Consider the following 25,200-nt stretch of genomic DNA (forward strand, 5'->3'; position numbering starts at 1 on the left):
CAACTCGGGCGATGCCATCCCCTATGGTGTCATTCTCTATTTGCCTTTGGGGATCATCTAACTTAGAAAGACGATCCCGATTATTCCAGAATATCGGCATATTCGTACTCCCATCTAAGGAACCTTCGCGCTGATTCATGATATGGTGAGCTGTTGAACAGGGCAATACTGACGAACCAGTCTTATGAGGAAAGCCTCTGAGTGTGTCTTTAGCCAATCAGGAGCGCCGCATAACTCCGAGTTGAGTGCGGTTCCACAGCTGGCGACTCCGAGTAAGCTCAAAATGGAATCAGCGATCATGATTAGTGATCGTATCTGGACGGATGTGGCCGACAGACGGATTATTAACCATTCAAAGTTTACGGTTGTTACGTCAATAGAGCAAATCTAGCTGCCAGCTACTAGTTGCTTAACCCCGAGATGAGTGCGAAGCAAGGTGCTAGGAGGCGAATCTATTTGATATACAAAAGGCTTTGGAATATTGATTAGATGACTTTCTGGTAGAAAGAGACGTACTTGTTCTGCTACTCGGAGCTATTATATAGAAAGAGAATGCTCTCAACGGTTCTAAAAGGATGCTTAACCTCATGGAAAAAATAAATGACATGAAATTCGCCATCACTGCTACTTGACTTCTAGAACTCAAATACAATTGTTCATAAAGTAGCTTGCGTGTATTCATCCAGAAACCTGACGCCATCAAACGCTTCTTCAATAAAATGCCTTTCAAAAGGTCATATCCGCATGGCCGCCATGAAGGCGAGGTGGCCATGTACAAAACGCTCAAACTCCCTATCAGCGGCGACCCCACGAGCTCCGGCCTCCCGATGAATCACGCTGTTCGTGCAATGCAATCGCCTCTCGTGGCAGTAGGGACACTCGACAAAAAAGGCCGGCCGTGGACGACCGTTTGGGGTGGTGATATCGGCTGCGCAAGGCCCGTGGCAGAAGACGTGCTGAGATTCGACAGCAAAGTTGACACACAACATGATCCCGTCTTCAGTGCCTTGCTCGGAAGTGATAAAGGCAAAGCTGGTCATGCGGTGCTTCAAAACGAAAAGAAGAGAAAAATGATGGCTGCGTTGACTATAGATCTAGAAGGACAAGATCGTGTCAAGCTTATGGGCAAGATGCTTGCAGCTATGGAAGGCAAAGACGGGAGAGTCAGGATCGCCATGGACATAGAAGAGAGTCTTGGAAATTGTCCCAAGTATCTCAACCGAAAAGAGATTGTACCGAATGATGCCCATCCTGTATTGATATCACAGAAACTACCACTGCTGCAAGAAGCTGTGGATTTGATTGGCAGAGCAGACACGTTATTCCTGTCGAGCACCAACGGGAAGTCGATGGATACGAATAACAGAGGTGGCCCACCTGGCTTTGTGAGAGTTATCCAAAACAATGAGGACGGAGTGGTTCTGATATACCCAGAGTGTGAGTACTTATCCATTCTTCGCTTTCGACTAGAGTATTTGCTAACCATGCTTAACGATTGCAGTTTCCGGCAACAGGTTATATCAAAGCTTAGGAAATCTCAAAGTAAACCCTCTCATTGGCATCGTTGTTCCCGACTTTGTCACTTCCGATGTCCTATACCTCACAGGCTCTGCAACAATCCTGGTAGGCAAAGACGCCTCAGATTTGCTCGTCAGAACACAACTAGCCGTCAAAATCAACGTCACAGATGCCAGATTCGTTCAATCTGGTCTCCCATTCCGCGGAATCCCGATAGAGTACTCACCATACAATCCTCCTCCACGGTATCTCGTCGCGGAACAAACTGAAAGCACCGCAAAAGTACCACAAGACAGCACTGACCTTTCTGCAAAGTTTCTTTCCCGAGAGATCCTCACGCCAACCATCAGCCGCTTCACATTCAAGCTCTCATCACAGAAGACGATCCCGAAATGGCATGCTGGACAGTACATAACATTGGACTTTGCGCCGCAATTGAACCGAGGATGGTCTCATATGAGAGACCATGATCCACAGAGCTTGAACGATGACTTTATTCGAACTTTTACTGTTTCCAATACCCCAGAAGAGACTGAGCTTCAAATCACCGTCAAGAAGAACGGACCAGCCACGAATTTTCTTTGGAGGCATAAAACCGATACACCCTTGAAACTGTCTGTACTGGGGTTCGGTGGGCAAGAGTCTTTTCGCATGCCCATTCAAAAGGCCTCTGATGAATCACCATCCCCTGTTTTCATTGCGGCTGGCGTGGGTATAACGCCACTGCTTGCGCAAGCTCCAGCACTCATCAGTGCAGAATCAGATTTCGACGTGCTCTGGAGTCTTCGTGGAGAAGATCTAAAGTTGGCAGTGGATTCTTTTGGAAGAATTGACGGGCTGGCAGCTAGAACGAAGCTTTTCATCACAGGTGATCAAATTGACAGTAAGCTGGTGAAGGAGGTCCAGAATTTAGGATCCGAGATCGTATTCCGGCGATTATGTGAAGATGATCTCAAAACTTTGAAGGGAGAGGAGCGTAAATTCTTTCTATGTACGGGGCCAACGCTGCTGCAGAGGGTGAAAGGATGGCTATCCGGTGAGCAAGTGGTTTGGGAAGATTTCGGATACTGAATAGCCGATAGTTGTTAAATATCGTCTGACGGTGCTGTAAGCAACGATGGAGCACTGTAGAATTAATCGAATGGGCGTATCGTTTGAATATGTTGACAAGAGAGTCATTGACGTTTGCCGAAATGTCATGTAGTTATGTACTCTTGTTTTATCATCTTATATACATCAAGTTGAGACTGAGGAAGGAAAAGAGAGGAGTCAAGCGCTGTTGTTTGACAGCATCAATGGATAACATATAATTCTGCTCAGCGCCAATTAGTACCTCAATAGAGATATTTATCGTTATAGGTCGAATACGCTCAACTTACACATTCGTCTTCTCTATCTTACAAACCCTGTTTATCTGACATAGGTTGCGTATTTATTTGTACAAGTCATCGGCCAATCTCCTCGCTTGGGTGAATCGATCGAATTCGTCTAAAGTGGTTGAACTTTCAGGTGGAACGGTTCACCAGAGCGTGCCCCTCTCCTTTCTTCTCTTTTCCGTCTACTCAGCTCGTTAGCTCATCATGTATCCGTATCAAAGCTCATCGCCATAATTGGATTCGACATACCCAAGCCTGTTTGCAATCGCGATACGCCCTAACCCATCGTTAGCTTCCTACCTACAATGGCTCAGGAGTGTAGGACATACTGGAAATACTCTCCGCACATCGACTTGTCACCGTTATTTCTATACAAGCATTTATAACTGCGTTGAGCCGCTTCCTGACAAGGATCGTAGAATTCGCTTTTCGATTTACTGTGAAATGGTTTGTTAGCATTGAGCAAGGATGGGAAGATGTGCATAGTGTAATTAATTTACCTCTCGAACTTTTGCTTCGTCTCATCGGTCCAGGGACCCTCTTTAGGACCTTCTGACGGCGTGGCCATTTTTTCTCACTGTGATTTGTATACGATGGATGTCACTAGGACAGGACGGAATTGAAGGTCGGATTTTAGTGAACGAGTTACAGGTGATTTACATACATCACAGTGCAGTCACCTGACCCCTGTCGCAGCTCCGATAAGCTCCCCTTATCGCGCTAGCTCCCGCGAAAAGAGGCCAGCTTGGACATGACGCCAATTGGTCTCTCCGTCAGTCGCGAGACAAGTTGAGCTTCAACCAAATCCAGACAAATCAATTCCACGCCTGCCTTCCTCCCTCTTCTCTGGATCAAATACAACAAAAGGAGGAAGACTTACACAACACCACAACAAGAGAGAGGAGAAAGGGAAACCACCATTCAAAATGCTCTTCCTAGGCAATCTCGTCTACGTCCTCTGCCTCCTCACAAACGCCCTCGCCATCCTCTCCGACGACCGCTTCCTTGCACGCATCGGCCTCTCCACATCCACATATGATCCTGCCTTTGGCGCTGGCGCAGATGCCAACAGTGTCAAGGCTAAACTTGTCGCTCTGATCGCCAGTGTCCGCATGGTTATGCGACGTACGTCCTGCCCCTTCTCCCTACCCTTCGACTTTGGAATCCCCCGCCATTATGCGCATATTCATAATCCAGGGGCTATTGGGAAGGTAACTGAGCCATGATGCTAACACTATGAACAGCGCCATTGATTATAGTCAACACGTTGATCATCCTTTACGAACTGGTACTGGGCTAGACGACAGGCTGAATGCTTCAAGATATTTTCGATTCCGAGCACCGCATGCGCTTTCAGTGGGCGGTTTCATGGTAATAGCGACATTCATCGAATCTCGAGAGCACATTAGGGCGTTTACGCGGAGCAACACAACGGCGCAGCATGCATATAAATGATGAAGGGGTTATTGCGCGGCGAACTCTTGGATTTAATAGATTTTGCATGGGTCGGTCGCCGAAGGTGGTACCTTTCAGTATTTAAGAGCGTCCAGCATCATGCCTTTAGAGATACCTAGCAGGTATCTCTGAAAAGAAAGGCTTCGTGGACAGGTAGCGCTGTGGTGGCTGCTACATGAAATGAGCGACTGCCGGTGCTGCTTCTTGGATGCACGAGGTGATGCTTGATTCTGGGCTTGAGAACAATTCACTGTATAACTCATCTCATGTATTAGTTAGTCTAATTATACTCCTCATGCCACAATCAGTGTTGATTTGTGTATCAATCTGTTCTTGACATAGCTTGACATAGCCATTAAAGATGGATAAATGGATAAACATCATCTATTTCAATCATAAATTCTTCTATTAAAATTTTAAGCCAGTATTGACCTGCCCAAGAAATCATGTTACTTTTGGAAACATAAGCTTCATTAACCCATCATCATCTGGCTAAGAGGTTTCATTAGCCCATCATCATCTGGCCAGGAGACATCCACATGCTGGCGGACCTCTTCTTGCGCTGGAGAAGACAGTGTCTTCCCCACTTTCGCCTGTACTTTTCGGGGACGGCGTCGATTTCAGGAATCCACAGCGTCCGTGCCAAGAGATGCGTGTTGGCGGCGTCGAGGAAGTCGACACACTTGACGATCTCCCAGTGGTTCTTGTCTGCAATGTAATCTGGCTCTCTGCGTGATACCGCTTTCTTTCCCCTGAGAGGATATTGGGTATCCACGAGGAAAGAGCACATGCGAGGCTCGACGTATTTGCCCGCATCTTCTTCGTTACGGTCATTCAGACCCTTTGTTGGCAGCCAAGTGCCACTCCAGAAGCCGAAGCCAGTCCCGGCTTCAGAAAACTCGCCAGGCAACAGGCCACGGAACTCGGATCGCAGGAACTTGGCATGCATGTTACGCGGGAGGAAGTAGGACGTTGGGAAGCGATACCATTCTTTTCCGAAGCAAACATTGTCTTCTTCTGCTCCAAACGTATTTCCTGACCCATCTCCCCAAAGCGGAGTATAGATCTTCAGAGGGGCCGAATACGCAGAGTATATACCGTAGATGCGTGCAATGCTGATATTGACGGAGAGGAGGAGGACAAGGCCGACAATGAGAAGCTTGAGACGGCCCGAGATCTTTCCGATCAACGTCGTGGCATTTGAAGATCCAAGAGTGTACAAGATTATGTGCACCGATATCGCGGCGTTGAGGGCGAGGAAGGGGTAGGCCGGGTACATGAACCTCTCTTCCTTGTGTGGCTGCGCGGTGAAGATTCCTAGCCACATGTAAAAGGGGGCGACGAAAACAACAGTACGTAGCCCGCTAGATAGGTTCTGTGACGTCCTGGAGAAGGTCTTCTGTAGGATGAAGAGTGGCAATGCCAAAAGGGCGAGGATAAACCAAACGTTAAAGTTCAACGCAAGATTCTTGAAATAAAAGGTCCAGGGCTCAGTTCCGTAAAGATCAGGGCCGCCAGTCTTGGAGAAGATGTTGTACTTGACAATATTCCATGAGACAACCACCGACTTCTTGTAAAAGAACAGGTTGATGAGAAAGTCGGAAAACTGGTGGCAATAAGTATAGTGTTCAACATATGGCAACGAACATGAGACAACTTACCAAAACCAAAAGACCAGCAATGACACCACGGATGAGTCGGATAAGAGCTTCGATGAAAGAGGTTCTGTCGCTGAACAGGACCAGAATGAGCTCTTCAAGGAGATACGGCGCAGAGAGGGCGGCGGCAAAAGGCCAGCCAAGAACGCCAGCCACGGCGAACCAAGTTATGCCTTGCCATGTCTTCAGACCACCTCGCCAGTTCATGAACGATGCAGCACCGAGCATCCCCATGTACATGGCGAAGCTGGACGGCAAGAAAGCTGCACTGGCATGGAAGTTGCCTGGACTCAGGATGGTGGCAACAAGGAAGACGACACCAATTCGAGCATTGAGAGCCAAACTGATGCCTTGGTACAGGATGGTCTGGCAAATGGCACAAAGGAGTGCCAGGCCGTAGCGAATGAAGTAGAATTCGGAAACCTAAGAAGATAAGCCAGCAGCTCAATTTGTACAGACGTGAAAAAAGACTCACCTTGGTAGACTGGGGCAGTATTCTGCGGACATTGCCCACAACGGCGTGAAGTGCTATGTACAGCCAGCTTCGGATGGCATAATCTGGTGAGTACTCCCAGGTCTGCAGGCCATAGCCATGTGAGAGATAGTGCGCGGGCTCCCAGTAATTGAACGTCTCGTCACAATCCTGAATTGGCGCAAACAGGGCCGCAATCATGCTGGCGCTGAAAAAGAGGTAAAAGGCCGATATGGGCTTAATGCTATATGCACTTGGCCGCCTGGTGATTCAAGGACGCGAATCAGCAGCTGCGCTCACAGGCGGTTAAGTGAAACATACTTTTTCTTTGCGTGGCTGGCATCGGGATGCTCGTAGGCCGCGGGAGTGGCCCTGTCTCTGTCTCTCTCCCTCTCCCTCCTGGAACTAGACTTTGACGACGACACCTTCTCGGATTTCTCCTTGTCCTTGGTAGTAGTTTTGGGCGCCATAGTCGCGGATGCAACAGTTTGATGGCTTTTAGAGAACTCAAGATGTTTTGTTTATGTTGGGGTCAAGATCCACTGGCGAAAGAGGATGGCGGTGAGGCTTGTTGAGCCGCGGTGGCGTTCGGTGAGCCGGTGACCAGCCCACTTGTTCTCTTCTCTTCACCTGGATGATTCTGCAAGTTCGCGCTGGAGCTGGCGGGCTGAAATGCAGCGAGCCATTCCTACAGCGGTTGGTCCGCCCCACATACCGCTCCGAGACGCCATTCTGCCTGTGCTATTCTTTTTTTTTTCTTATCCGACCGATAACAGCAGCCCAGAGCATTGATTTCTTTTGCCTTTGCATTTCTGCAGCTCTTCAATCAACCACGTCAAATTCAGAACTGGACTCTCGAGGACCGTTCGATATATTTATAGCCTTTGAATAGTGCTATTATATTTCATATCAATTTTGTTATAAGCGGCGATTCTCTCACCTCGTTTTCGCATCCTTCAGGATCTCACGGATATCCAAGGCCGTTCTCGTTCTTCGGCGCAAAATTTCCTCTCCAAATTACACACATTCCCGTCGCCATTATGTCCGGTTTCCAGATCCCCGGACTAGGCCAAGCAAAGGCGAATGAGGTGCTGCCGCCACTTCCAGCTGATCTCGCAATTGCCGCTGCGAGCGCCGCAGAAGACAGCGAGATGGCTGGCGCAAATCCAGCCACGCTCGAAACAACTTCGTCAGCCACAGAACAACACAGCGAAGCCGCCAAGGACAGCACCTCTGACCCAGATGCTATGACAATCGACAAACCTGAAAGCCCGCCTTCTTTGACACACGCTCTGGAAGCAGCCCTTGGCGGCCTAGACAATCCTGATGCGAACCAACAGGCTCCCGCACCCGAACCAGAGCAGGTTCCCTTACAACCCGACCAAAGCGAACACCCCGAATGGGAAATCGACTCCTCTCCATACGAATCGTCAGACTCTAGCAGTTCTGACTCGTCATCCGATGATGATGACTCTGACAATGAGGGATACGAACCTCTGGGCATCGAAGAAACAGCACGGCTTCTGATGGAGACAGAGGGAGGCTCTGATGATGAGGGAGACAGAGGGAAGGCTTCTGGGTCCGGCTATGTACGGACAAAGAATGAGCTTCCCAACGAAGTCATTCCCAAGCCGGACGTGACAATCACCCCCGAGATGGCAATCGAGGAGCTCGGTGCCATAGAGCATATCGTCGAAAACATCATGCTCATCAAGGCATTCACCCCCGGAGAATATCAAGTCTTGGACAGCGGATCTGTTCTGTGCAACGCAGAGAGGGTTGTCATCGGAGTCATCGCAGAGACGATAGGCAAGGTGTTGCAACCGATGTACACTGTAATGTTCAACACAGCAGAAGAGGTGAAAGAGCTTGGGCTGGAGGTTGGAACAAAGATATACTATCCTGTCGATCACGCATCGTATGTTTTCACTGAGCCTTTGAAGAATCTCAAGGGCTCCGACGCTAGCAACCTGCACGACGAGGAAATTGCCGATGAAGAAGTCGAGTTTTCGGATGACGAGAAGGAAGCAGAATACAAACGGTCATTGAAGCAGAAGAAGAAGGACAAATGGAAGAGCTCTGGTGGCAAGGAAGGTAAACAGCCTCACCCGCTGCGCCAGGAACTGTCGGCAGATGGTAGCCTGAACTACGATGAAGACGATGATGGCCCTTATAAGCCACTGGCTCGACCTGTTGGCTTTGGAGCAGGTCCCTCTTCTACTGAGACTCATGAGCCTTCTCCCAGACCAGGATTCTCAAGAGGAGGTCGGAGAGGAGACTCTCGGGGTAGAGGCGGTCGTGGGAGAGGCTCTGGCCGTGGTGGTAGGGGAGGCTTTGGCCAACCTAGGGATGGGTATTCTCTCCCTCCTCAAGGCAACCAGAACCCTCAAGCAGGAGTACCTGCGACCAGCTCATGGAACTTCAACCCTGTTCCACCCACCAACTCCGTGCCATCTCTTCCTCAGTTTGGCTTTCCCCTTCCTGGATGGCCAGCACAGGGTCAGCCAGCACCTTCTGCGGTACCGCCTCCGCCGCCAGGCTGGCCCGGATCTGCCCAAGGACAAGGTCAAGCGCCCAATGGCGGAGCATTCGTCAATCCCGCATTCTTTGCAGCTTTGATGAGCCAGATTCAGGCACAAACCGGGCAGGGTGGGTGGAACGGCCAGGTCCCACCGCCCCCTCCGCCACCTCAGCAGTAAAGGACGTAGGCTGCAGATTACATATAAAACTGGGAGTTTTGGGTCGAGATAGAGTTTGTTTTTAGCTACTAGGTAGTATTCAGGCGTTTGGGTACGGCTTCAGGATGTATGGACTTTGTTGGTCATCTTCGATGGTATTGATGGTTAGACTTACGTATCTCATGGTCATATCGGACAGCACTTGTACGTGTAGATGCGCTAGCTAGCCCGATCAGACCTTTACATGTAGTCGTATATATACTGCGGTTAACAATATGCGAACATAGTACTATGTAAACATACATGTACATTATCCCGTGGTTATTCATCTTCTGAAAGCAATTAATTGTCTAGTACAAGTGCTATTGTTTGCTCGCATCTTTTACTGTTCATAGGTACCTAGTAGGTACTTTGTCGGGGCTCGATCCCCCGGCATCATGCCGCATTACCAGTTACGGCAAGGCGGGCCCCCCTACCCCAACCGTCCCTGAAGACGTAGGCCCAGCCCCCTGTAGAACAGTGGGGATCTGTGACCTATCCGGCAGCCTAGGTTGGAACCTTTGGTCGTCGCATCACCTTGCTCTCCTTCTCCGGTCTGCTTATCTCCATCTCTCCCTCTTCCTTCACCTCGAGGAATTTTGCTACTCAGCATCATTATCATCATCACTAAAATCCTACTCTTCCATCACATCAAACAACAATGAAGTTCCTACAAACCTCTCTTATCGCGGCCGCCCTGCCTGCTGCCCTCGTCAGCGGTCGCTTCGTCATCGAGAGCGAGGGCGACAATGTTCAGCTCGACGAGCCGGCCAAGTACCTCATCGAGCTGAGCCCAGGCGAGACACAATGGGTTACTGAGGAGGACAAATGGGATCTTAGACGTGTATGTTCATCTCTCCGAAGCTTGTCTGCAGCGTCAACATCCCCCCACTAACGTCTTTATCTGGTGTAGAACGGCCAAAACTTCATGGACATCACCGAGACGCAAGAGCTGGGCACTCTCCGCGCTCAGACCCAGAGCCAAGCTTCTGTTGCATTTCCCGACAAGTGCGTCAAGCAGAAGGAAGTTGGTGAGCTGGCTGGCCACCTGACCAAGGACGGCATGCGCAGGAATCTCGAGAAGCTGACCAGCTTCCACACCCGATACTACAAGTCCGACTACGGCCGGCAGTCATCAGAATGGGTCTTGGAGAGGATCAACGGCATCATCAAGGATGCTGGCGCTGAGGATACCGTTACTGCGGAGCACTTTGGCCACTCATGGCCGCAGAGCTCGGTCATTGCGAGAATCCCTGGCAAGACCAACACCACCGTCATCATTGGTGCTCACCAGGATTCCATCAACCTATGGCTCCCCTCAATTCTGGGTGCTCCTGGCGCCGACGACGATGGAAGCGGCACAGTTACCATCATGGAAGTATTCCACACGCTGCTTAAGGCCAAAGACGTTGTCGGCGGGTCTGCACCCAACACTGTCGAATTCCACTGGTACAGTGCTGAGGAGGGCGGTCTCCTGGGCAGCCAAGCCATCTTCCAGTCGTACGAGAAAGAGGGCCGTGACGTCAAGGCCATGCTTCAGCAGGACATGACTGGCTTTGTCCAGGGAACCGAGGACGCAGGCAAGCCAGAGAGCGTTGGCGTTATCACTGACTTTGTCCACCCTGGCCTCACTGCTTTCATCAAGAAGGTCATCGAGGAGGTAAGTTGATTTATCTATTCTTAGAAAATCTGTACATTGGCATTGTTAACATTTTCCTACAGTACTGCAGCATTCCCTGGGTGGAGACTAAGTGCGGCTATGCCTGCTCTGACCACGCCTCTGCGTCAAAGGCCGGTTACCCTTCTGCCTTTGTTATCGAGTCTGCATTCGAGAACTCGGACCAGCACATCCACGGCACCGACGATCTCATCAAGTATCTGTCTTTTGACCACATGCTTGAGCACGCCAAGATGACTCTGGGCTTGGTCTACGAGCTCGCATACCACGACTTTTCTTCAAAGGCGGTTGAGGAGCCATCAGAATTGTAAATAATGTAATACCAGTACCAGCTTGTGCATGCTTGAATGGAGGAAATTGTCCCGTCTGAGCATTGTCAAGAATATAATTATTATACAAGATCTTGAGATGATAATCTGCCCCGTCCTGTAGAGTCACGCCGAACCTTTTGGTCTAGTGTTCTTTCTACGCCATCTTGTCTAGCTCGTAAATTGTCTAAGTATCCAGTTGTCTTGCTCTTGGGATCTACTTTTGCAGGCCTTTGTGTGTCTCGTAAAGGCGATCCCAGTCATTTAAGCCACCTTTCAAGCCAGGTATAAAGCCATTGTATTCTTGGAAAATACAGCTTTTAAGCCACCAACAACAGAGAGATGGGACAAAGACGGAGATCTATGATATGCGTAAAAGAAACATGAGAAGAAAGGGAGATGCATTCCGTCTAGCATAGCACGTGAATAAATGTAGTTAAAATAGGTAGGGTAGTTAATGACGTTTAGATTCATTGATGCCTTTGGGCTAATTGCACATCGCAAACGCTGCAGCTGGGCGGCCCGTTTGGCAGTGGCCCCTGCAAACAAGCAGTCAAGTCCATTGTGCCTGTTTGAAAGCACACAACGAAAGCATAAAGCAGAAATCTCAAGTTCGCACTTGGAAGTTTCCGAGGAAACTAAGATTTCCACAAAGCAAGAGCCAGTCTCCGTCAGACAAAGGCCGACTCCAAGTTGAGCGAGCGAGACCCAAAGGTATTTTTTAAAATAAATATTTCTTTTCTCCCTTCGTCTGAGTATTTACTCTGAACACGAAGCACGTTTTATTTCTCCAAGACTGATTTTGATACCGAAAAGCCTGCAACTTAGCAAATATGCATCAACAGAATATTCTCAACAAGACCGAGGCAGTCACGCCAAACTCCGGCAAGAAGAGAGCTCTTCGGCCAGACGATGAGGTACTCGATAACGACGACTCCAAGAAGCGCCGGTTTGCACACGACATGCGTGTGACTGGACGCTGTGGCAGCAAGGTGCGCTTTGGTACCACTCAGCCCGATCTCACGGCATCGGAGTTCGAACAGCCGCAGCGAGGTCGCACACGGTGGCGAGAGGGAAGTGAGCCGCCGAACTGGGACTGTAAGGAGTTCCACGGACGTCAAATCATGAGTGCGAGCTATGATGATAGCCATGGAGCAGAGAGGAACCCTCTTCAAGACTCTTAGACCAGGAGAGCAGCATCTGCGAGAGAGTTTCCGTCAAGCTGAATATCCAGATGGCCATAACAAGAGAGGCGGAAATGATGATTTTAACGGAAACGAGTCGGCTTTTGCTTGTTCATCTCGGAGGATAGTCGGAGGCCTGTTTATTTCAGTTTGATGTGCGTCGCATTACCACTGGCAACTGGTTGCTGGCACACCCAGGGGAGAATGCCTCACGCAGCACAACAATCTTGTATGCAACAGCGTCAACAAGTCAACCAGGGATATACCGCAGCTAGGAAGTTTTTGAAGAGGCCTGTATAGGGGATTTTGATCGGAATACGGCTTGCATAGCATGGAATCTTGGCGTCGATCCAGGGCTCGATGGGCTTATCGGTTTGGTTTCGGTTTCGGTTTTGGCGTTTAAGATAGAGGACGAGCCGCGTATTAAAGCCCGATAGAAATTCAGACATTTTTCGACTTCAGCTCATGCTGGGCTCCCGATTGTTTGCAGTTGTGGCGTGGGAAAAGATGTGTAGTCCCGCCCATGCTGTCCTCTTTGTGCTTGTCGGTTGGTGATTGCTGTTATCAAGTCGGTCAATCTTCTCAAAGACCCATGTCATCGTCGCTATCATCGTCCATATCTTGGCCATGTTCCTCCTCTTCTTCACGCCGCGTGGTTTCGGCACTTGCACCGATTTTGCGAACGCCTTCAGCTACACTAGCAACAAACCCTCTGCTCTCAGCAAGCTCCATGGCCCCAACGCCACGAAGACTCGTGACGCCTTCGCCGTGGCTTTCAGGCTGTGTGATTTTAGATCTCATCTTTGCGGATCGAGCTTCTTGCAGATCTCTCAAAAGAGAGCGAACTTCTGAGGCGGACGGAACATCATCGCTCGCGTGTGCGAGAAGCATCTCGGCGAACTCGAACCAATGGTACGGCAGGGCGCCTGCGGGAGCTGCAGTCGTGCAGGATGGCAGAAACGGAGGCGACAATATGATATCGGCATCTGCAGAATTGAATCTTCTCGAATTGCCTCTACTGTCGGCTCTAACGGGGGGCGGAGGGGGAGGTGCCCAATCCTTGACGTCGATTGCGGTTTCGTAGGTGACGATTTCGCGAAGGGATTCGGGATGGAGCCATGCCGGGGGCACGATGTTGGCGCGTCGTTGCTTTTTGAGGAGAATTGCCAGCCAGAGGGGCAGGTCGGCACGGTGTGGCGGGCGAAGCTTGGGAGTCGAGCCCTGTTGTTCATATAGTCAGTAGACGAAGACGAAGGGAAGCTCTCGTTAAGTAGAATTGGAATGGCTGACCGAGAGAAGCTCAATGCTCTCGAGTCGCTGGCGGGGAACGACCGTGACGAGCTCCATTTCGCACAGAAAGGCGGCCTCTGAAGGCACCAGGCCTAGGGGGAGAGGCAAGGCCATGGTTTGGGTGGTGGTGATGCTGGTGACAGCTTGAAGCGTGATGTCGTGCAGTGCTAGTAAGCTGCGTGTCAGTCGTGTTGAAAATGTCGTGCCCCTCCATAAAGGAATGCGTACGACCCACCCGCCACATCTGGTACCTAGATTGCGAGATCTGAGAAGCAGATCTCGCCATCTAACCGAATTGACTTTTATAACTGCACGCGGCGTCTATTTTATTCCATCGCCACGTGTGATGCTTGTTTTATTTATATCAATACCTTACCAATTACCATCGTGATCTTGCAATTATTTATAACGTAAGAGCATCTTTAAACCTGAACGCAAGACATAAGCAGGGATGATTGTCAGCGCTTAGAGGGCCGGTTAGCACCCTGTTGTATCTTCAGACTTTGATGAGGATTCCGGCCCACGACAGATTGCACTTCATGAACAGAAATAACAAGCTCGGAGCCACTCTCAAGAGCACTAAGCCATAGTAATATAGTGGTAGTATATCAGTTTGTGGACCATGCGAAGCACTGACGGCCGAGGTTCGATTCCTCGCTACGGCATTCTTTTTGCTCTTTTTGCCACTGTTCATGGCATTGTTAATACGTAGGTAAGGTGTATATGCTAGAGCTTTAGCAGATTGAAAGCACAGGAGCATGTTAAAGTACTTTTGTGCTCACTTGGTAAGAAACATGGAGCATGTTACTGTCTTAATCGAGGTGGAGTCTACAACAGACTTTAATCTTGGATCTTGCCAACAATGACAAGCCATTTTGTATTTCAGCTTCCCATAAGTAAATAATGTTGTTGAACAATCAATTGAACAAATTATTAATACGCGCATATTGACAGTTAGGAACCGTAAAAGAGCTGTTATGAAGTGATAAGAGTTATAGTTACCGATCTTCTGAGGAAGCATCCGCGCCCTGCATTGTGTCTTCTGAACCAGATCTCGCGGCTTAATTGAAACCTCCACATCCGATGAAATAAAAGCTCTACGAGTACTATAATTAGTTTCAACATATCCGTCTTCCGTCTTACTCTAGTCTCACTAGTTTGTCTAGCTGATCAAATAAGCTTACCTATTCCTGGATAATAAGAACTCGATGCTACCACGTATGAAGCAGGTATTTAACGGAGCTGATCTCGACTTTGAGATTCAAGACAGATAACCACTGCTCCATCTCTTACTCCAGATTTTACTTAAAATTGCATCCCTATCAAGACCCATCGCCATGCCGTCCATCCCTCGCGCCACAATCCTAGCCTTTGGCATAACCTCGTTTATATCGGGATGGGCTTCACTCATCTCACCCAATCTAATGATTGAATCTCTCAACCTGCCTACAGGCGCCATACCAGCCGTAAAAGGCAACGCTCTGGCAGCCATTGCCATGGGCATTTACTACACACTGGCTGCGTACCAAAACAACACTGCATTCTTCGCGGCTACTGTTCCGATGAGGCTGCTTACAGCTACAGTATTCTGGGGACAGGATTGGAAGGCTGCGTCGATCTGGGAGGGTGCGGGTGCGATTTTAACTGCAGCGGCTTTGGTCTTGTCATAAGATGATGCTTGGGGAAGCAAACCAAAAGTATCACATCTCAAGCTCACACCCACCAAATTTAATGAAGCTATGGTTTGATGTTACCATCTCTGCTGCAATAACCGATATTATCCGGTCTGACTGCATTTCAATTTGTCTTTTCGTTCTCTCTCCCCTCTTGGAAATGAGTCCTTCAACGTGAGTCACAAGAAGCTATTCTGGATATGGAGACACGGGAATTCGCCGGTGGAGTTGGATACGTCCATCGGGCAGGTGGAACAGTGCGATTAAGAGGTAGAAATGCCAAAGTTGGACTCATGGTCAAAGAACAGTGAGGAACCATGTGATGGACAGCTTCATATGACAATAGACACGCAAAAAACCAAGTAACGTGTCCAGCAGAATGAAGCATGTGAGATCCTACGAGCAATTAGTATATTTTAAGAAACGTGCTTCAGCCTCACACAGTGCCAAAACATAACGCCTCTATCACAAGACAGCCACTTTACGCGCGAATTGTGCGCGCAAAACCCTCCGCGCAGGCCAGTAAGTCTCTCCTCATGGCTTGCGCCCGAGTCGTGATTGGCTGGAGATAGCTGATGAATCACACTGTGTCAGGAGGGACGCGATGGAGAACATCGAAGTGTGGGCTTGGGGATGCAGATATAGGGAGCAACGTCAGCTAAGATAGGCAATCCTTGCTGCTGCCTCGTCTCGTCGCATCTGATCTTCCCCTGATCAAGCCTGTCATCCGATATAGGACTTGGAATCCCGTCGCAAAGGCCCATTCGAACGAAACAACTTTATACCTCTTCGATCTCACTTCTCGGCATCGTCCTCTGTAAAGTAAAAAGTCATCGTCACCATGGCCATGTACAGCGCTGTCCCGCCTCCTGAGGAGGCCCCTCCTCCCAGCCAGCTTACCGCAAGCATCATCTTCCCAGCTGCTCCGTCATCTGGTGCCCCCATCGACATTGAGGCCTGGACCATTTCAGCGCTTCAATCGCTCAGCGTTTCGCCCATTGCCCGCGGCACCGGGAGTCCTCTATCGATCCCTCTCGATGCGCTCCCAACGCCCTCCAAGCGCTCTGCTAGCCGGCAGCAGGTCACCATCACAACCGCTACCGAGGAAGTTCAGGTTACTGTTGTCGCTCCTCGCAGACCGCCATCTGCTCGGGACAGTATGAAGCGCAGAGAGGCCGTCCTGAAGGGAAAGGAAGGTAGCCGGCAGCGTCGGCGATGGGAGAACGGTATTAAATACTGCCTTGTCTGAATCAGACAAGTTTCAAGCACCTTAGACACAGGTCGCTGATGATAGGGGAATCTCCCCTTTACAGATCGTCTCATGCACGTCCCCAACGTCCAGCCGCCCGAACCCGTCGATTGGGAAGTCCATCCGACACATCCCATCCACCGAGTCCCTTATCAGCTCGCCCAGTTCTGGGACCACGGCGTGCGCCAGCGCATTCAGGATAAGACGGCGAAGCTCCAGGCCGCGCGCAAGAAGCAGCAGCTCAAGACCGGCAGTGCAACAGGCCTCGGCGTGGGCGAGGTGCCGCGCGACCTTCGAGAAGCGACCAAGCGCAGCCCAGTAATCCGCACTTGGGTCAAGGCACTCGAGGAACCTGTGCGGCAGTACATGGTTGACGAGCGTCGGAGGCCAAAGGCCGAGGATCAAGCCAACAATGGCAATGATGACGACGTAGATAGCGCGGCAGAGGAGATGGACTCTGATGATGAAGAGATTGTCTTCGTGGGCCGCAACGGCAGAATGAGAGACTTGCAGGAGAAGAGGGCTGCTGCGGCTGCGGCTGCGGCAAGATACAGGACTGCCCACCGGCAAGTGTCACAGGAGACGGTTGACTCCGGGCTGGTGTTTGATTCCTTTGGCGATGATGAGAGCGCTGCTTTCAAGTGAGTTCCCCCCTTTTCTCGTCATACACTGTGTGAATGTTGGAAAGCTAACTTGACATTCCTCTCCAGGCGGTGGCTTACACATGCCATCTCAGACTATTATGGCCTGACATCAAGGTCAGTCACCTTGGCCAACGCCCAGAGGGTAGTATACATCGGCTTGAAGCAAGTTCCGCAGCTGAAGAAAGCTGTTCCTCTCATTGACCATCTGCCACGACCTTTGTGGGAGATATGCTGAGTGTAGCCAAAGATGGACGAGTATAATCTTTACAGAGTAAAGAATGTGGAGACTTGGGTTATACAGGACCTCATGCCCTCACCATATACAAGCATCTTCTTGAGTATATTGTTTTACTAGACATATATGTTCCGTTCATTTAATACATCTAGACGAATAGAGGTGGTACTGGGAGATGACAAACGTACATTTGGTTTCAATGTAGAATCCATATATTCTTTCGCCAGATATCCTCACATCGCCACTGTTGTTCACCAAGGTTTACCGTCCGAAAGGAATATGCTGAGGAGGCTGGTCTCCCCATCTTCGATCTATTGCTTTTGCTGTCAGGAACAACCCTTTTTCTCCACCAAGCAATGGTCCAAATCTGGCAACTCGTTCTGGCATTGACATGTTGAGAAACACGGCCAATCCCGACGCTCCACCCTGTTCGAAAAGCGTTTTGGAAAGCACCTTGGCAGCGGTTACATTCATGCCCGCTCTCCTGAGAAATAATTCCCACGGAGTTTCTTCAGAAGACAAAAACTTTGATAGTGCTTCGGATCTTGAGGAATATTGACACATAAAAGCCAAAACCCACGAGGCCATTGTCTCTGTTGCTCCTGGGATAAAGTGTACATCGACGTCCCCGTCTAATGCAACTGCGAAGCTCAAAAACTCAGCATAAGCGGCTGTATCTGATGGAGCCATTGTTCCTATAAACTCTCCCTTTGGCTGCGATTCTGATACTAGAACAATCAGAGTTTCATATCTCTGGCTCACTTTCTGCACACGCTCCCGTAGTGGAGTTTGAGATTGGGAGCCTGGAAGGGAACGTTGCCTGACCTTGAGAAGATTGGTGATGATGATTCCTGTTCCAGGCGAAAGGGATATATCAGCTTCAAAACTCAAAGGCGAGACAGTCTCTTTGGGCTGAGTAACGCCTGGTAACCTGGCGGTAGTGTTGTGGCGCGAAAAGTCAACGTCGATTAACTTCTCGGGAGCCCACATACTCTCTAACCGTCTCAATATTGGCCTAGCAAGATCAACAGAGATGATAAAAGACGACTTCTCGGATGGTATCTCAATGTTGGGAATCGGCGCGGGGGGTATTTCTTCAGTCATCTGGAGAGGAACTGTTTCGTAATCGTTGATTGCAGATGCTTCGTTGCCAAGTATAGACGGCAAAGTACCTGTACATTGACCCATTACAGCGGACTCTGTATTGAGGCGCGGTCTTTTCATGCCCCTTAGTTCCATAAAGTTGTGGAGGAGGATGCTCGTGGCACTCGTGTCATAAGACTTTGGTAATAGTCTTGTACCATCGTCGTCGAGTTTCCTACGAGTTGGGCGATTGACTTCATGAGAATCCCTAATTCCTGAGATGTTTATTTCGTTTCTTCGCTCCGAATTCATCCAATTTGGGCCCTCGTAATGCTCTGTGCCAACAGGGGGCGCTTCGTCCGCTTCGTCGTTCAATAAGAATACCGATTCGATTTCATCGTCGTGTTGAATACGTAGGACATCCAAATTTGGCTTTATCGAAACGAAATCGATACTGCCTATAAGAGAGGTAGAATCAAGAGAAAGATGTTTTGCAATGATATCATCTGACGCCGAGATTTCATCTACCATGATTGGCCGCATTTTCTCTAAAGGGAAAACTGCCCATCTGAGAGAAGATTCTGAAGATGGATCCCGCGGAACTGGAAAGATATTAAAACAGTGAGGTATACTTCTTCTCAAGAATGCAAAATGAGTCTTCGCGGTAAAGTGCCTTAGAGACCATTCAGGAGGTGGGATGTCGAAATCAAGCAGAGGGACGGGGGCACGACATAGGGAGTCAGCTGGATGAAAACTCTCTTGGTTCACTAATTGGTTAGCATAATAATGCCGGTCCTCAAGCAGTGTCATGAAAGCATCTTCAAAATGCCCTGTTTCCTGGAGTGACTTGGAGACATTCTCGCCATCATCACCAATTAGATGCAGGTGGATGTCAGTCAGCGCGTTGGCTTCACTTAGGGTATCAGAGCTAGTAAAGACGACGGGGACCTCGACTTTGGCCTCTTGAAACAGGGTGTGACATGTTTGGAAGAGTTGTGGTAATTCTCCTGCGGCTGGTGATGTCATGAAAGTGGACGAAATAATAGGGTCTGAGTCCATGTCACGCTGAATGGCCTCGAGCGCGGTGCGGTCAGGGCTACTTGGTTCTGACACAAGGTCAACGACCGCCGCACCACCATCAGGAATGAACGGTACAGTGTCGTCTGAAACTGGAGACAAAGGGGGCGAGACAGGGTCCAGGCAGCTGTATTGATACTATAAGCTGTCAATTGCGGTGAACAATGGCGATCCAAGCAGTGAAGTTGACTCACAGGCTTGATTTTTGTTTGTTCTAGGGGCAAAATCTCATGTTCGGAAACTGTCAGCGATTTGCTTTGTTCTCTCACAAGGCTCACAGCATCCTTCGATAAGGTAGGTTTATCTGTGTCAAGTTCACGGTGTAGAAGCTCCCATAACAGGGTAAGACCGGGTGGAAACCTGAGGCTTTCATCTCTATCTGGCCTTGTGCAAGCGAATGGGATCCATTGCTTGAAAGGATCACTGTATCTCTTGGTATGAACCTGGCGTAGGTACTCTTGGACATCACTCTCATGACAAGACCCCAAGTCCAGCTCGCCGACAGTGAAAAAAAGTTCTTTCGTAAAGTTGTTGGAAGCTGATAGGGAAAATTTTGATGGAGAATCGTGGAGGAGCTTCTCGAGATTCTCCCGGTGATGTTGATGCTGGTCAAATACATCTCCTGTCAGTTGTGGATTTGGAAGAGGAACTATCTTCAATCCCAGCTGGGATACAAATCCATCTGCTTCAGTAGTCTCTCTTGTGCTTTGTATGTCTGTCACATGGGATTGGAACGTAAATGGGTGTCGCCTATGGTTTCTGAAGCACTTCTCGCGACGGCCATATTCGTCAGCCGTTTCTGTTCTCTCGATGGGTTCGCCTGGGGCTGATGCCATGCCGAATACCAATATTCGTTGATTTTGTGGTTCCTAGGGCTGTGAGATATAAAGAAGAATTGGGTAGTACCTATGAATTGTGCGGTGTTGGATCAGGGTCAACGATATTTCTTGATTGTGATCAATTGGTTTGCAACAAAATATTTGGAAGGAGAGATGATTGATTAATACGGAAAGCGACAGATATCGATAACATCCTTCCCGTGACCCATGATACGATACCAGCTTTAATCTATCATAAGAGAATCCAAGCTACCTTATAGAGAGCTCTTGACACAGATATTTACAGAATTCTCTTACGCCTTCAGGGCTCTGTTATGGAAGATGTTCAGCGGGCATCAACATCCAGTCGACATCGACCAACATACCCTGCAGAGCAATAAACACAAATGAGGCTTGCCGCATGGACTTTAGCTATAGGCAGCGCCAGTGACGGGTTACAGGGGACCACCCCACTAAAAGTGGCTTCTTGCCCCGCCAAATCAACGCCAATACAAGGTGCTAGAAGCCGCTTACATATGGCGGGCTGCCTATCTCCGATAAGTGATAAACATCCCGCCCAGTTGCGATCCCCAGCTTGACGCAACAGCTCTCAAGCTTCATCCTTGGGCCGTTCGGAGCATCAGGGCCCTTCCATGTAGCCTGTGCAATAAAGCCTGCAGCATTTCTCTCTTTCGCAGTCGTTTCGTTCTTCCACTTCGTCCCTCCACCATGGCGTATGTCGCGCCAGTCCACAAGCCTACCAGCATCAGGCATGCCCTGCGCATCCGGTTCCTGTCTCCAGATATCGAGGACTTGGTCGTTGCGTGAGTGTTTCCTACGGCTTCCGATTGCCTACATATCATTTGCTCACTCGTACCAACGCACAGGAAAGCAAATCGACTGGAGATATGGCGAGTCACCGAGGAGGGCATGACGTGCCTCCACACAAAAGTCATCCATGGTACCATAGACATGCTCGAGCGGCTGCAGCCCAAGGATTCCGCTACAGACCTTCTGTTCATTGGCACAGATAGGCTGCAGTACTTCAATATAGCCTGGAACTCTGAAACAAACCAGCTAGATGCTGTCGAGCAGACAATACACGATTCAGCAGAACCCTATATGCGGCAATCGCAAAGCCAAAATAGATGCCTTGTGGACCCCACTGGCAAGTTTATGGCCATGCACCTTTGGGAGGGGGTGCTGAACGTCTTTCGCCTGCGGATACGCAAGGGGTCGACCACGAAGCTTGAAGTGCTGGACCAGGTCCGGTTGACTGAGTTATGGATGAAGTCGAGCGTATTCCTACACAGTCGCACCGGCCATCCGAGAATCGCGTTTCTCTACAAGAACCAGCTCGACCGCGAAGAAGCTCGGGTTGCTATTTATCGACTGACGGATGACGATAAGGGCGCCGCTTCGTCCAAGTTCGACCCAAAAGACAGAGAACTGGACGAGGTCATTCGTGATCCTTATGCGTCCATGCTCATACCCGTTCCAGTTGTTGAGGAGAAGCGATACCATGTGCGCAATAACGAGGGAGCCAGGGCACATCTAGGCGGCCTTCTTGTGGTTGGAGAGACGCTTCTCACATATTTCGACAGCCTCACATATTCGAGCGTGAGCTCCACCATTGAGGACCCTAAGATATATGTTGCTTGGGCTGAGTATGACGGGACGCATTACTTCTTGGCCGACGACTACGGCCGTCTTGATCTACTTGAAATTAAGACTACTAATGAATCAACTGGTGTGGTGGTCACTGGCATGGAAGTCCATCCGATATCTTTTCCAGATTCGAGCCGATATACATCAAGAGCATCTAGCTTGGTTTACATGGGAAATAATCTCTTGTTTATTGGTTCACATCATGGTGACTCTCAGCTATTACACATCGATATCGAAACCCAGCAAATGTCTCTTGTCAAAGTTTTATCCAACAACGCGCCCATCATGGACTTTACCATCATGGATCTGGGAAACAGAGAGGGAGACGCACAGTCTGGCAACACGTTTTCATCAGGGCAGGCGAGGATTGTGGCCGGCTGTGGTGCTTACCAGGATGGAAGCCTACGGAGCATTCGCAGCGGTGTTGGCCTTGAAGACCGTGGTCTCTTGGATGAAATCCAGGGCACTAGGGGGCTATTCACCTTGCGATCAGTGGACTCGGAAAAGGCCGATACCGTTGTCATATCCACGCTAACTGGAACTCGAGTTCTCCGATTTGAGCCCGATAACATTGAGGAGCTTTTTTCCTTTCAGGGAATGGATCTCGAATCGGAAACCCTCTTGGCTGCAAACCTGCCAAACGGCCAGCTGCTGCAAATAACACCTCGAGTTGTCAATCTCTTGGACCCTGACAGCGGGGCTTCTTTGGGCTCATGGCAGTCACCCGAAGGCAAAGTGATCACGGCGGCGTCTGCCAATACCAAGTGGGCTTTGCTGTCCATAGATGGATCAATATTGGTATCCTTAAACCTTCTTGACGGCTTAAAGGCGGTTATCCAAAACGCCACACAAGATTCGGTATCCGGACAACCCGATCAAATATCCTGCTTACATGCGGCGCGCGAACCTCAAGACTTTGGTGTGGTCGGTTGGTGGACTTCGGGAACGATTTCAGTTGTAGATCTGGCGACTTTAACACCACTCCACGGTGAGCCACTGAGGCAGACAGACGACAGTTCTTCAGTTCCACGGGATGTGGCCCTCGTCCAGCTACATCCGCCTGACATCTCGGGCCCAACCATGTTGGTGGCATTGGAAGACGGAAATCTCATCAGCTTCAATGTCTCGGTTAAAGGCTTCTCAGTATCTGGTAGGAAGACAGTCACACTGGGAAGCGGTCCGGCACGGCTACACGTTCTACCCCGAGCGGACGGGATCTGCAACGTGTTTGCGACTACAGAGCATGCTAGCTTAATCTACAGTTCAGAAGGGCGTGTTGTCTACTCAGCGACTACGGCTGATGACGCGACATTTGTGGCCCCGTTCGACTCGGAAGCCTTCCCAGACTCTATCGTGTTATCAACAGAAGATCATATCAGGATCTGTCAGGTTGATAACGAAAGGCTTACCCACGTCAAAGCACTCCCTATGAGCGAGACAGTCCGTCGTGTAGCTTATTCACCGGGCTTGAAGGCTTTTGGACTGGGTTGTATTAGAAAGGAGCTGGCTGACAACGAGGAGGTCATTACGAGCACCATCAAACTAGTCGATGAGATCATCTTCCAGGAGCTAGGGAAGCCATTTGAGCTCAATGCCTCCTCGTCATTGGAGCTGGTCGAGTGCATAATTCGGGCCGAATTACCTGACAGTAATGGCGTCTTGGCCGAGAGATTCTTGGTCGGCACGAGTTTTGTCGCAGACCCTGGCACAGAGGAAGCAGGAGAGACGAGAGGCAGAATACTGGTCCTTGGTGTCGACGAGTCGCGGCAGTTGTACCAAATCGCCTCCCATAACTTGAAAGGAGTGTGCCGTTGCCTAGCCATCATGGATGACTACATTGTCGCTGGACTGACTAAAACGGTGGTTGTTTATTCTTTCACCCAAGAGACGTCGACGGCTGCCAGTTTAAAGAAGCTCGCATCGTTCCGCCCTGCATCATTCCCAGTCGATCTGGACATCTCTGGGAACATCATCGGTATTGGTGATCTCATGCAATCCCTTACTCTTGTTGAATTTACACCGGGTCAAGATGGTAAGAAGGCAACGTTGGAAGAGAAGGCTAGACACTATCAACAAGCTTGGACTACATCGATCAGCGCACTGGACGATTCTAGGTGGCTGGAAGCGGATGCTCAGGGCAATATCATTGTGCTCAGGCAAAATCTAGAAGCGCCTACAGAGCAAGACCGTAGCCAGTTGGAGATTATAAGCGAACTCAACATTGGGGAACAGATCAACCGAATTCGGAAGATCCAGGTTGCGCCTGCTGAAAATGCCATTGTGGTACCAAAAGCATTTTTGGGCTCGGTAAGTCTTATACCTATCTCTCAAGGGATAGCGAGCTGAAACTGACTAACTGGACAAATAGATTGAGGGAACTCTTTACCTCTACGGCGATATTGCCCCCAAGTACCAGGATCTGCTGATGACGTTCCAATCAAGGCTACAAGAGTATATCCAGACACCTGGAAACCTGTCGTTTGACACTTGGCGGGCGTTTAGAGACCAGGCTAGAGATGGTACAGCCCCTTTTCGATTCGTGGACGGTGAGATGATAGAGAGGTTCTTGGACTTGGACGAGAACCAGCAAGGGCTGGTGTGCGAAGGCCTGGGACCAAGCGTGGAAGACATGCGAAACATGATAGAAGAACTCAGAAGGATGCACTGAGGCTGATACATAGCATGTTTCTGGATCGAAAGGATTAACGAGTATACATGATGGAAGATGGCGATGACAATGTGTTGCTAGGTATTCATGCCTGGCATTGAGTTTCATAGACAGTGGACTGCCGGGGGCGGAGTCGGTTCACGAATGAACCACGTTCCGATATTAGCTTTCTAGTTGCTTGAGTTATTGATGTAGGTACATGTAGGATGAAATGTCAAATAAACAAAAATTCAGAGAAAATATCTTGTTTAATCTGCATTTTTCATCTCTACTGATATCAATTTTATAGACTACAAAATACTCTTCTAGAATAGCTCAAGTCCCTTGTTGACATCAGTCGATTGCTTACCAAAGGCGGAACAGACCGGGACGCCGAAGCTCCCGGCGAATCAGCGCGCCGCAATTTCCACCGCAGCTGACCATGGCAGC

General features: G+C 49.5%; 12 protein-coding genes and 1 non-coding gene across 13 annotated transcripts; 9 read left to right on the forward strand and 4 right to left on the reverse strand.

Annotated features, from left to right (window-relative positions):
• Positions 1-719: 719 nt before the first annotated feature.
• V8C40DRAFT_282137 (uncharacterized protein) lies at positions 720-2,891 on the forward strand (the record flags this gene model as incomplete). Its single annotated transcript, XM_083221738.1, has 2 exons — positions 720-1,437; positions 1,502-2,891. The coding sequence occupies 2 exons, from the start codon at positions 720-722 to the stop codon at positions 2,587-2,589; spliced, it is 1,806 nt and encodes a 601-aa protein (XP_083069204.1). The 3' UTR covers positions 2,590-2,891.
• A 146-nt stretch (positions 2,892-3,037) lies between these two features.
• On the reverse strand, positions 3,038-3,462 carry V8C40DRAFT_269562 (cytochrome c oxidase-assembly factor COX23, mitochondrial; the record flags this gene model as incomplete). The annotated part of the gene is made up of 4 exons (XM_083220098.1): positions 3,038-3,076; positions 3,144-3,171; positions 3,224-3,331; positions 3,395-3,462. The coding sequence occupies 4 exons, from the start codon at positions 3,460-3,462 to the stop codon at positions 3,038-3,040; spliced, it is 243 nt and encodes an 80-aa protein (XP_083069205.1).
• A 191-nt stretch (positions 3,463-3,653) lies between these two features.
• On the forward strand, positions 3,654-4,729 carry V8C40DRAFT_254676 (Yos1-like protein). Its single transcript, XM_083217875.1, has 2 exons — positions 3,654-4,019; positions 4,139-4,729. Exons 1-2 carry the CDS (start codon positions 3,821-3,823, stop codon positions 4,192-4,194), a joined length of 255 nt encoding a protein of 84 aa, XP_083069206.1. The 5' UTR covers positions 3,654-3,820; the 3' UTR covers positions 4,195-4,729.
• On the reverse strand, positions 4,599-7,069 carry V8C40DRAFT_254678 (dolichyl-P-Man:Man(6)GlcNAc(2)-PP-dolichol alpha-1,2-mannosyltransferase). The gene is made up of 4 exons (XM_083217876.1): positions 6,801-7,069; positions 6,483-6,741; positions 6,011-6,430; positions 4,599-5,955 (listed from the first exon to the last, which is right to left on the reverse strand). Exons 1-4 carry the CDS (start codon positions 6,947-6,949, stop codon positions 4,855-4,857), a joined length of 1,929 nt encoding a protein of 642 aa, XP_083069207.1. The 5' UTR covers positions 6,950-7,069; the 3' UTR covers positions 4,599-4,854.
• Positions 7,070-7,313: 244 nt separating this feature from the next.
• V8C40DRAFT_254681 (Gar1/Naf1 RNA binding region-domain-containing protein) lies at positions 7,314-9,354 on the forward strand. Its single transcript, XM_083217877.1, has one exon. The coding sequence runs from the start codon at positions 7,520-7,522 to the stop codon at positions 9,176-9,178; it is 1,659 nt and encodes a 552-aa protein (XP_083069208.1). The 5' UTR covers positions 7,314-7,519; the 3' UTR covers positions 9,179-9,354.
• Positions 9,355-9,727: 373 nt separating this feature from the next.
• V8C40DRAFT_254682 (putative aminopeptidase) lies at positions 9,728-11,290 on the forward strand. The gene is made up of 3 exons (XM_083217878.1): positions 9,728-10,040; positions 10,110-10,856; positions 10,919-11,290. The coding sequence occupies exons 1-3, from the start codon at positions 9,858-9,860 to the stop codon at positions 11,183-11,185; spliced, it is 1,197 nt and encodes a 398-aa protein (XP_083069209.1). The 5' UTR covers positions 9,728-9,857; the 3' UTR covers positions 11,186-11,290.
• A 495-nt stretch (positions 11,291-11,785) lies between these two features.
• On the forward strand, positions 11,786-12,449 carry V8C40DRAFT_85285 (uncharacterized protein). Its single transcript, XM_083223519.1, has 2 exons — positions 11,786-11,896; positions 11,999-12,449. Exon 2 carries the CDS (start codon positions 12,016-12,018, stop codon positions 12,364-12,366), a length of 351 nt encoding a protein of 116 aa, XP_083069210.1. The 5' UTR covers positions 11,786-11,896; positions 11,999-12,015; the 3' UTR covers positions 12,367-12,449.
• A 499-nt stretch (positions 12,450-12,948) lies between these two features.
• Positions 12,949-13,770, reverse strand: V8C40DRAFT_277187 (DNA replication protein PSF2; the record flags this gene model as incomplete). The annotated part of the gene is made up of 2 exons (XM_083220933.1): positions 12,949-13,587; positions 13,657-13,770. 2 exons carry the CDS (start codon positions 13,768-13,770, stop codon positions 12,949-12,951), a joined length of 753 nt encoding a protein of 250 aa, XP_083069211.1.
• Positions 13,771-14,239: 469 nt separating this feature from the next.
• V8C40DRAFT_t181 lies at positions 14,240-14,321 on the forward strand. Its single transcript has one exon. It is a non-coding gene; the product is annotated as a tRNA-His (tRNA).
• Positions 14,322-14,812: 491 nt separating this feature from the next.
• Positions 14,813-15,354, forward strand: V8C40DRAFT_254686 (uncharacterized protein). The gene has a single exon (XM_083217879.1). It carries the CDS (start codon positions 14,994-14,996, stop codon positions 15,324-15,326), a length of 333 nt encoding a protein of 110 aa, XP_083069212.1. The 5' UTR covers positions 14,813-14,993; the 3' UTR covers positions 15,327-15,354.
• A 626-nt stretch (positions 15,355-15,980) lies between these two features.
• Positions 15,981-17,588, forward strand: V8C40DRAFT_85292 (uncharacterized protein). The gene is made up of 3 exons (XM_083223520.1): positions 15,981-16,555; positions 16,643-17,219; positions 17,289-17,588. The coding sequence occupies exons 1-3, from the start codon at positions 16,171-16,173 to the stop codon at positions 17,455-17,457; spliced, it is 1,131 nt and encodes a 376-aa protein (XP_083069213.1). The 5' UTR covers positions 15,981-16,170; the 3' UTR covers positions 17,458-17,588.
• V8C40DRAFT_282141 (uncharacterized protein) lies at positions 17,472-20,589 on the reverse strand. The gene is made up of 2 exons (XM_083221739.1): positions 19,812-20,589; positions 17,472-19,755 (listed from the first exon to the last, which is right to left on the reverse strand). The coding sequence occupies exons 1-2, from the start codon at positions 20,451-20,453 to the stop codon at positions 17,719-17,721; spliced, it is 2,679 nt and encodes an 892-aa protein (XP_083069214.1). The 5' UTR covers positions 20,454-20,589; the 3' UTR covers positions 17,472-17,718.
• A 447-nt stretch (positions 20,590-21,036) lies between these two features.
• On the forward strand, positions 21,037-25,028 carry V8C40DRAFT_254690 (mono-functional DNA-alkylating methyl methanesulfonate N-term-domain-containing protein). Its single transcript, XM_083217880.1, has 3 exons — positions 21,037-21,259; positions 21,323-24,410; positions 24,472-25,028. The coding sequence occupies exons 1-3, from the start codon at positions 21,165-21,167 to the stop codon at positions 24,769-24,771; spliced, it is 3,483 nt and encodes a 1,160-aa protein (XP_083069215.1). The 5' UTR covers positions 21,037-21,164; the 3' UTR covers positions 24,772-25,028.
• The last annotated feature ends 172 nt before the right edge of the window (positions 25,029-25,200 follow it).

This window comes from Trichoderma camerunense, assembly GCF_050948025.1.
Source record: "Trichoderma camerunense strain CBS 138272 chromosome Unknown V8C40scaffold_19, whole genome shotgun sequence".
NCBI classification, from domain to species: Eukaryota; Fungi; Ascomycota; class Sordariomycetes; order Hypocreales; family Hypocreaceae; genus Trichoderma; species Trichoderma camerunense.